The sequence below is a fragment of the Hydra viridissima genome, unplaced genomic scaffold (assembly GCF_058129835.1).
Source record: "Hydra viridissima isolate aposymbiotic clone 2 unplaced genomic scaffold, HvirCarnegie_v1 scaffold_7, whole genome shotgun sequence".
Lineage (NCBI taxonomy): Eukaryota > Metazoa > Cnidaria > Hydrozoa > Anthoathecata > Hydridae > Hydra > Hydra viridissima.
In genome coordinates, this window is record NW_028324306.1 from 17,790,658 (window position 1) to 17,801,505 (window position 10,848).

Below are 10,848 nucleotides of genomic sequence, written 5' to 3' on the forward strand. Positions count from 1 at the left end.
ACCATGCAACCTTTTAGAAAAACTTAAAAATCAGTTTCTTTCTGATAAAAAATGAATTAGTGGAAAAGGTTGTCAGGCAGATTTAGCAATAAGTACCATCAAGATTACTTTAGTATGGCTATATGACAAAATTTAAATAACTTGTATGCAATGACAAAAGCTTCTTGGGCAGTTTTATTCTACAAAAGTGACACAAGCGGAGAGTCAGTGCGCCATATGTTTTGCCCAGAAACTAAAAATAGTTGGTTTTTATGACAGGGTAAACAAGTTACCAAATGAAAAAGCAAGATTAAATTAAGTTTATCATTAGTAGTTAGAGTACTTTTCTCTATATTTAGAGCTTTAACAAATGAAACCCTGTTGTCAAAAATTTGCGTGGTCAAACTCAAAATAGCAACAAAAGTTTTAATGGTTTCATTTGGAAGAAATGTCCAAATAAATTTTTTATTGGCAGAAAAGTCGTTGAGTTAAGGAGTGTATTAGCTGGACTAAAATAGGATTTAAAAAATGAATTTGAGTTCAAGAACTTAGAGTAGATAACAGAGAGAGCAGCTTTAAGCCATCAAAAAAGGTTTTATAAACGCGGAAAAAGAAATAGAAAAGGACCCACAATGTATTAATTTTAATTGGTTGAGCTTCTGTTAACAATATATCAAACTTTTCATTCTTTTTTTTGCGCTTTATCACGAGTTTGCAATTTTTAAAACATGATATTTTAAGTTTAGAACAAGATTAAAACAAGATCAAAAATTTTCAAGAGTTATTCTAAAAAATTGCTTTTAAAATATTATCATCTATCTTTTATGAATATAAATTGAAAATTTCAGCTTCAAAAGTTGTATCGAGTTAGAGAAATCTTGTTTTAAATTTTCCCCTTAAGAATAAAGTGAGGCAAAAGTTGGGAAATCAAGGTTTCCATTTATGTCAAGTGTTAAGTTTTAACTTATTTTAAATTGTTTTTGATTTTGAATTAATTATTTTAAAGAAAAATTTTATTAAATGGGATTTATAAGCTTAAAGGTATAAATATTGATATTCTATTGCATTTTTTTAAATGCGATGCATATACATGTATATGGGGAGTAACAATAATTAAACAATGCTTAAAGTTTTGTCTTTTGAAATTTTAACAGAAAAACAATTTTTCATTCATCTTATCATCAATTTTCCGGCACCCCACTCATTAAATCTAATTTCATGGTGGGAATTTCATGGTGGGGTACCGGAAAAATGTTTTTAACTAATTCAACTGTTTGATCTTTTGAAATGAATTAATGTTTATATGAAATTAAGTCATCGCAGTTTAGTAAATGAATTTCGTTTTTTTGAATTTCATGTGCAGGAAATGAAAAAAAAAAAAAAAAGAAATTAAAAACGTTTAAAATATATGTAATGACAGTTTTTATTGAATTGTAAGCCAACAATTCAATAAAAACTATTGTTAATCTCGATTTAGCCAAATGAATTCTTATAACCTTAAAATTATTTTGACGTTTAAGGCATGTGGAAGGGGAAAGGGGAGGGGGCTTCAGTTTAATGTTTACTAACATATTTTCTTTACAACTCGGTATCTGAAAGCCATAACGTCATATTCTCTTAAACAACCATTCTATAAAGTCAAATTAAGATTATGGAAGACGTATCTATAACGTTTGCTTTTTTTGTTGTTTTTGTTTTTTTTTTCAAAATTACAAACACGAAATTCACACATTTTATATTTTACATGGCATTATGCATGAAATAGGTTTTTAAAATTTTAAGTAGCTTAGTCCACAGATATTTTTTACATATGATCATTACAGATTGGAGATCCTCTGCAGCAATTGACAAGTGTTTGACAATTATATAAATGTCTTCTTTTTTTTAAAGTACTTTCAGAAAGTTTTTTTATGCTCAATTAAAGAAAAATTAAAAAATTAAAAAAAAAAAGTAATAATAATTACACGTGAGTGATGTTTTTAAATTAGTCTTTATACTTTGGTACCCACTGTAGAGCCTTCATTAAGTCAGAGTATTATAAGTTGATGGTGGGTTTTCTTGTTCATCTTAATTGTGGAAGTGTTTTGGAATAAATTTCATTTGTTTGCTTACATTTCTCCTTAAGCTAACAATTGAAAAATCTTTACCACTGTTGGATAAAAAATGCGTTCTGAAATTCTTGTTCTTACTGCGTCCATACCATTTATGGACGTCTTATTAATTAGGGTCTTTTTCATAAAAATGCAAATGAAAAAAAAAAAAAAAAAAATTATAACGTTGTTTGAAGTAAGTGGAACAAATTTTCGTATAACAAAGCAAGATTAGAGTAATCGTTGAATGCGAATTTGAATTGCATGGGTGGGAGGTTTCTTTTTTTTTCTTTCTATCGCGCTGTTGTAGACTAACTTACATAGAAATGTACTCCCATCAGCAATAGTTAATGGTTTAGTTCTTAATAGATGGATTAATAAACTTTCCGAATCCTAAACCTTCTGGTAGAATTAAATTTACACTCTACCGGAACTTACCTATATTCACGATGACATTTTCATACGTTTGAAGTAAAGTGTACAAATAGAAAACCTTTTAATCCATATATATGGTTGCTATACAAAGGTTGCGTTCATCCAAAAAATAGAAGTTACTTACCTGTGGAAATTCTTCAGTTACTAATTGAAAAAGAAAAGTATTGAGTTTTCAAAGCTCTTAAATTTATTCCACCTACATCAATAGAACCTCAAATCTTTTTTTTAATTTAAGATTGTTCGCGACCAAGTAGTTAGTTGAGTGCCAGATGCTTTTTTAAAACTTTAAAACATTTTTTTCTGATTTTTTTTTTTTTTTTTAACTAAAATTGACAAGCTTTTATTTTTTTAAAAACAAAATATATTTAAAGCAAAATTTTAAGCAAAAAAAAGCGTTCGACACCAAAAGTAATTTTCCAAAAGTAATGAGATACAAAATTTGGTACAAAGTTTGTGACCTCAGCAAGAAATTATTTTCACATTAAAGATACTAATTTTAGATTCTATCTCAGTTTTGTGCAAGATTTTTAAATCTTATTTTGGACGTTTGTTTTTTTTTTAATTTTTGGAAACCAGAAACTGACTCCATATGTGGTTTTTTCTCGGTTCGTGAGTTGGGTCAATTGATGAAAAATAAGTGAAATTGAATTGCGAACTTTACCTTTTATCAGGTGCAACAGGAATTTTAAAAAAACTGAGTTTGTTGTTGGGTAGGAAACCTAAGCCAGAAAGAATTCGTTTACCGGTATAAAAAAATGTTTTTCAACCTCAAATATCGGATTTACATAGCAAACGTAGTACAAACATAAACAACAAAACGATTTAATCTGGTGAGTAAAAAAATAATTTGTACATATAGAAAAAGTCGTCGGTTCCCACGAAGTTTCTATAAAAACTCAAATACCAGACAAAAATTAAGGTTATTTGATTTCGACAAGCAGTTTATAAATTTAGCGTATTTTTTTTTTTTTATCTCTACATAAAATTTTAAAGAAAAACAAACAATAATGATCTAAAAATCAAAGCAAAAAACAAAAGAATAATACTACATTTGAACAAAAAATTTTTATTATAGAATTAATTCACAGAATTAGTCAATAGCATTGATATAAACACGCACGCGTTAAAATTCGTGCAAACCGCTATTTATACTTTCAAAAGATTGCAACGGAAAACTATAAAAATCTAAAAAAAGACAAATTTTCTTGAACACTACCGCAGAACTCATTACACATTTTCGCAATTCACCGACAAAACGTAAAATAATTATCAAATTAATACGTAATAAAATTTGTACAGAACGAAAAGAATCAAAAGGAAATTATAAAATACCCTAATATTAAGCAAACATAATCCAATGGAACATGAAATTTTAGTTAATACTTCCAAAAAAGATCGTGAGCGTTATAAAGATAAGCTGTTTTATCGAAAATAATTCCTCGAGCGTTTCAAATGTTAACGCGTTGCGATAAGTTGTATATAATTGGCAGGGAACATACCCTCACGAGAGTTTAATTTACCGTTCCACCAATGCTGATCAGATGTGTCCGTCACTTTAACAAGATCTCCTCGAGAAAACGAAAGCTCGTTTTCCTCTTGAGCGACGAAATCAAATAAGGCTCGGCCAACCTATAAAAATTAAAACTCAAAGAATTGCGACATGAAGAAAAGATTTTAAAACTTCGCCTATCCAAAAACTCGAACTGAGTTAACGCGGCGATAGTTAATAAGTTGAAAAGGATCGTATAATGAATGTTGGCAATACCTCGTGAGCGTTAGTCATGTCCTTCAAATAAATTGTCTGTGATCTACTAACGCTTGCTGCTCTGTGGTATTCAACAAGCTGATTTAGAGAGTTAAATTTGACCACCCATAAAAAGTATTTTCCGGCACCATCACGCAAAACTTTAAAATGTTGCACTTGGTTGTTAAACCTAAAATTTATTTAAAATGAAGTTGTTGAAAGTTCTAAATATCAGGGAGATAAGTTTTGATGTTTTATATTAAATTGTGCGTAAGATACAAAATGTTCCAGTGTTGATGAGATAACCATAAATCTTTAGAATGTATATTATAACACTGATAAATACAAAGATATAAAAAAGAAAGTGGAAATGGAATAAATGATATTATATCAAGTTGTTATGATAATATACAAAAGCAAATGTTTAAATTGTTCAAAAGTTTAGACGCACCTTCTAAAAAACCTTATATCTCTATCACTTTTGATCTTTTCACACTTTTTTTTTTAATTGAATGATGTGATTTTCGATATATTTATAAATTAAAACTAAATCTAGGTATAAATATGAAATTATTCTAGTTATTTTATAATTAAATATTTAAAAGTGAAGTTAATTTTGCTCTAAAAAAATACTAAAATGGGTAAAAAAAACAAATAACCAAGGAACAAAAATGGAAAATAGTTGCTCATCTAGAACAAGGTACTGAGAACAATCAGAAAATAGCTGAATTTATTGGAGTTTTAGAAAAATGAGTCAAGACCACCAAGATTAACTATGAGGATTTTTCATGGTGCCAGAAAAAAGTCAAGGTCTGGTAGACCTTTGGCAACAACTAGACAAGACAAAAGTGTCAATTTTAGATTAGTTTGAAAAGATCCTGACTAACTTACGAAGAAATCACCACTCAATTCAATACAAGCTGGAATACATAAATTTCCAAAAGCACTGCTTGTCAAATTTTGAACAAATATAAAATTGGGTTTATTCTGCTTTGAAAAAACCCTTCCTGAGGCCATATGATAAGCAAAGAAGACTCAAATGGGGTCATGAAATAAGGTATCGGACCATTGAACGATGGAAAAAAAGTAATTTGGAGTGATGAAAGCAATTTTGAGCTATATTTCACCAACATCACAAAAAGGCAGAGGCTCTATTAATCATATTTTGATTACAAAGGTATTGGTATGTGCCAAACATAATCCGGGAGAATTAACTCTAGATTATATATAGTTATCCTGGGAAATAACTTAATTCCAACAATAGATCTTGAGCTTAGAAATGAAGATTGAAAATTGAAGATTTCAGCAAGATGGCACTACATCTCATACTGGATATTAAACTAAGGAATGGTTTGAAGAAAATAGTATTGTAGCAATGCCTTTTCCACCATACTCACCTGATTTGAACCCTATAGAGAATATCTGGGCATGGATAGACCATGAATTGGCAAAAGTTCAAATTAACAGGCTAAAACAGCTCAAAGAAATGGTAAAGGAAATCTGGTATAGAGTACCATTTGAGATGTGTAACTGTTTAGTTAAGTCTTTACGAAGAAGAGTCTTGAGTTGTATTAAGGCTAAAGGTGGATACATTAAATATTAATTTTTTGTTTTTTTGTTTGTTTTCTTTGTTAAATAGAAGGTGCATCCAAACTCTTGAACATTTTAAATATTTGTTTTTGTATACTATCATAACATTTTACTGATGTATTTTTAATGTTTTATTATATTTTGTAATTCTTTTTTTAAATTTAATATCCTTACAAAATTTACTAGTAAGTAATAAAAAACCCTAAATTAAAATCTTTTTTTCTTTATCAAAGTTTAAAACAAAAATTTTTTAAATGCTAAAAAAAAAAAAAATGAGTGTGACTATACTTTTGTAACCTACTGTATAAAGCACCAGAAGTTTTATTGTAACTAAGTTTTATTTACAAAGATATTTAAAGTTTGCAATGCTATACTCAGTTAACCTCAATTATAAAACATGATTGGAGGTAGAAAGTCTCAGAGAGTTTGTTGCACTGAGACTACAGGGATAATAAAGCTAATCAATTAAAAGAAAACTTTTATACTGTATCCTTCAAAATTAATCATACGGTCAGCATGCATTAACTAAAGTCTCAACAGCTTTAAAAATAATTTTAAAACTGAGTCATTTGATAGAGAATTAACTGAAGCATGACTTGTGTAAAAATGATTCAAAAATAAAATCATTATAAACTATATTAATAGTAATTAAATTTTTATATGTCAAAACTAATCATATAAGTATATATTTTTATGTTAAACTTTTAATTAAAACAAATAAGAGGTTATTCACATTAATATTTATCATTAACATTTTCTTTCTTCTCCATATTTGCCAATACCTGTCAGATTTAAAGATATTGGATTTTGACTCATCTGACCATAGGACTCTTCTCCAAAAAACTCTAGCTCATCAACATGGTCCCATGCAAACATAAACTGTTTTTTGTAAACATTCTTTTTAATATATAGGCTTATGCTTTTTTAGTGTATAATTTTATAGTTCGTAGATTTTTAGTTTTCTTGAAATTTTAGACATTCTAGCTGCTATTCCAATTTCATTTTCAATTTCTGTTTGAACTTTTGGTGCACTTAAAAAGGGATCTGTCCTTTTTTTTTTTTAAATAATGGAACAATCTAGAATACTTCATGGTTACACTTTGCATAATTAGTTAATCAGACTCAAAAGAATGCATGCTAACCAAATGATTAATTTAAAAGAATACTGTATGTTATAGTCACATCAGAGCATCTTAATCCTTTATCATATTTGTTGCAATAAACACAACTTGCAGAAAAACTAATGGAATCTGAAGTGTTTTTAATGAGCAGAACTTTGGGAAAGCAAAAGACATTGATTACAAGTGTGGTAAAATTGATGCTCTTTATTCAAAGAACCTAAGTGAAAGAGAAATAGTAAAAAATATAAACAGATCGAAATATAAACAATATAAAGATCAAAGACTCTTTTTCATAACTCTTAAAGGAAGAAATGGAAATGTGTTTTAAGAAGACAAGACAACGTAAAAAGATAATTAATAAACACGCTCAATACGCAATTTTTAAATTAGAAAGCAATCAATGCTGAGAAGATAAAACGTGATTTATCATTAGTTGCAAGTGCTTGAACTATTCAGTGAGTAACCAAATCAAACCCATTAATTAATCATAAGAAATTGAAACAAAGCTAGATTAGCATGATGTTCCATGGTCTGATAAAAAAAAAAAAAAAAAAAAAAAAGCATCAGTATAATTAGCATGATTTAAAAAAAGATAAAAAAATCTAAATATAATTTTGGAAGTGGTAGTTTAATGGTTTGGACAGCCTCTGGAAGTAGAGGAAAATCAATCATTGTATTTGTTGATGGCAATCATTAGATTCTGAAGACTATACAGAACTAGTTAAAGAAAGTTTGTTACCTTGCTTTAAAAAAATAACTAGCGAAAATCCAATTTTATCACCAGGATGGAGATCCATAGCTCAAGTCATATAGAAATTGGTTACAAATAAAATAAATATTTTACAATGGCCTCCAAATAACCCAGATTTTAATCCTATTTAAAACATTTGAATTGGTTCATTTGGTTTATGCACATGAAAAGCAATTTGACTGTCAATGAGTTAAAAGAAAAAATAAACGAATGCTGGGATCACATAACTTTAGATGAATTTAAAAATCTTATTCATTTAATGCCAAATAGAATTATTGACATAATAATAAAAAAGGTGGACTAACTATACAACACTATATATATAATTTTGGTATATACATAATCTTTGTAGCCTTGCTGGCTGAATGATCTTGGTTTTCTTAAACTTATTTTGTTGAAAAAAATACTTTTATCATATCAGATACTATTCAGCCTTAATAATTTCAATACCCAAAATAACTGTAAATATTTAGTTAAAAATTACAGGAATTAAAAGAGGAAAACAAACAGAGAAAAAAGACTTACTTTACTGATAGTGAAAAGTCACCTAAAAAAAGATCCAGTAGTAATTTTAAAGCATGTCAAAAAAAAATCAATTTGAGGCTTAACCAAACACTGTCAGATATAAAATGGCTTTTTATTATAACAACAAAAGTACCTGCAGTACTCTCGCTGTCTCGGATTAAATAAGCTCCATCATGTGGTTCCTGCAAAAGTAACTGTTCAGCCTCAGCTCTACGAATTTTTCCATAATACCAGCTACGAAAAACAAAAACCTATGATTACTTTAAAGCTAAACAATTTGATTTTTCTGTGACACAAAGCAACAACAAAATAGTTTTTTTGTAAACAGGTCTCTATAAAATGGTTTTATATACATTTCTCACTAAAATAAAAACACATTTTAGTGACAAACCTTGTTTAAGGGTTAAGGTTAAGGTCAACTTTCACTTATGTTTTGATGGATAAATGTTTGAACATTATATAAGTTGGAACTTTTCATTTTCAAAAGGAAATTGAATACCTTTAAAATTCTGTTACATTTTTATGCAATAAAAATTTTAACAAACAAACCTCTTTATTATGTTACTAATTTTAGTTTAAATAGATAAATTGAGATTGGTTCCAAGAAAAGGATCTGAGATTTGTAAATTGGTTCTAGGATTAAGTATCTACAATTTGTTAAAACATATGCTTAAATCCATTTGAAAATAATTCACATTAAATATAATTTTAAGTACCAAAACAAAAACTTGCATGAAATATGCCTTTTGATAAAAATTTATTTCTGTAAAGTTGTATTACTATAATATCTATATTACCTATGAGGTTTCATTTGTATATAATTCTTTGGAACAAAACCTTCTTTGCCATTTTGCTCAGCTTTGTACCAGTTTTTATCATCTGTCATATTCAAAACCTAAAAATATGGTATTAAAAAAAACTGGACAAGATTTTAAAATTATTATTTATAGTGCATCTATTGCACTTTTTATTAAATTTTTTGGTTTGTATAAAAAGATTAGCCTAAATCATTATATTTTTGCTTTTTACAAAAGCATGTAAGATTCTTTTTGAATTCATGACATAAAAAGAAATCTTCTTTTCTTATGAGTCACACAGAATATTGGATAAACTGACAGCAACAATATTTTAGCAGAATGGCAATCATTTTTTTTAAAATTACATCAATAGATTTCTTTTTAAATACAATTCTTATCCATGAACTAAACTTTCAAGAACTTCATTTTTTTTTTTTTTCTATAAGAATAATTTGTCATAAATATCAATGTTTTTCATTAGTCTTAGTTTTTTGACTGTAAAAGATTTTTTTAATGGATGTTACAAATAAAACAGCTACAAAACAGCAATATCTTCAAAGAAAAATCTTTATATAGCATACTACATGTTTTTGTTATCTGGGGATGTAAAAAAAAGTATTAAATCATTACAGATACATACTTTTCATACATGTTATAGTTAATAATACTGTACATAAAATGATTACATTTGGTGTCGTTTTGATGAGTTTTATAGAAATTCGGGATCCTTGAAAAACCCCTAAATTTTCTTAAAAAATTGTGAAACTTTTAATTAGCATCAGATGATCACAAACTCTCTGGAGGAAACATTTTTCAAAAATTAATAACATAACACTTCAAAAATTAACTTCACAAAGAAAATTTTAATATAAACAAGATCCCCAATTAGATAAACAACGTTAAACTAACCTTTAAGATAGAGCCTTTAAAAAAAGGCAATTCATCTTCGTTCGACGACTGAGGATTGAAGTCGTGAAGGGCAATTGCCTCCATTACGTTAGTGCAAACTTTTTCGACGATTTATTTTGCTTCCTTTTTATGAACTATTTCAATTTGGTCACAAACTAAATTATAATAAACTACGACTTTAATCATGGTCAAACCCACTCTGTTAAAAAAATGTTTTACTTAAAAACAAATCGCGAGTTGATTTGTGAATATTTGCAACTATTTAAACGTTTTTATTTTTTTAGCGATTAATTATCGTATGAAACCTTAAATAAAATGGATGCAAAAAAGTTAATTTTAATATAACTTTCAAATTTTAAATAAGTTTAAGGAAAATTTTACGTACGTACCAAAAGATTTCAATTTTTTCAACTTTTTATTGATAATAATTATCTTTGATTTGTCGACCTTTCTCATAGTGACATCAGTAAATGCCGAAATATATATTTGGCTTTCCGCTTGTTATTTTAATTTTAATGTGTAAAATTTAAAACGAATTTTGTCTTCTCCGCAAATAATCTGTGTTTTGATTTTTTTATAATTTTTTTTTATTAACACGAATCATACTCTTAATTAAAGAGAGGAAATATAACCACTAATAAAAGAAAACAAATCTTAAAATGATTAATGTTTAAACAAATTAATTAGCAATAAACATTCTTAAAAGTACCACTCAAGTCCTGTAAGTTGACTGAAGTTGTAGAAATGTCATTCTTTGTTTCAAATGGCTAAAGAAACCAGTGAAATCCTATCGCTGTCTCTAATGTATAAGTTTTAGTACAACAGTTAGTAAAATTGTCGCATGAGTTCGCCTCCATGCTGTGAGCTCGTTTTCTTACGCAAAATAATTTTTATTGTTGACTGTGAA

General features: G+C 27.7%; 1 protein-coding gene across 2 annotated transcripts; it reads right to left on the reverse strand.

The window, feature by feature from the left end:
* Positions 1-3,242: 3,242 nt before the first annotated feature.
* On the reverse strand, positions 3,243-10,814 carry LOC145184074 (growth factor receptor-bound protein 2-like). 2 transcript variants are annotated; one of them, XM_090092788.1, is made up of 7 exons: positions 10,651-10,814; positions 9,942-10,096; positions 9,033-9,130; positions 8,369-8,469; positions 8,236-8,257; positions 4,270-4,438; positions 3,243-4,133 (listed from the first exon to the last, which is right to left on the reverse strand). In XM_090092788.1, the coding sequence occupies exons 2-7, from the start codon at positions 10,023-10,025 to the stop codon at positions 3,960-3,962; spliced, it is 648 nt and encodes a 215-aa protein (XP_089948914.1). In that variant the 5' UTR covers positions 10,026-10,096; positions 10,651-10,814; the 3' UTR covers positions 3,243-3,959. The 2 variants fall into 2 exon arrangements, with proteins under 2 accessions (XP_089948914.1, XP_089948913.1); XM_090092787.1 differs by lacking the exon at positions 10,651-10,814 and having other exon boundaries at positions 9,942-10,108.
* Positions 10,815-10,848: the final 34 nt, after the last annotated feature.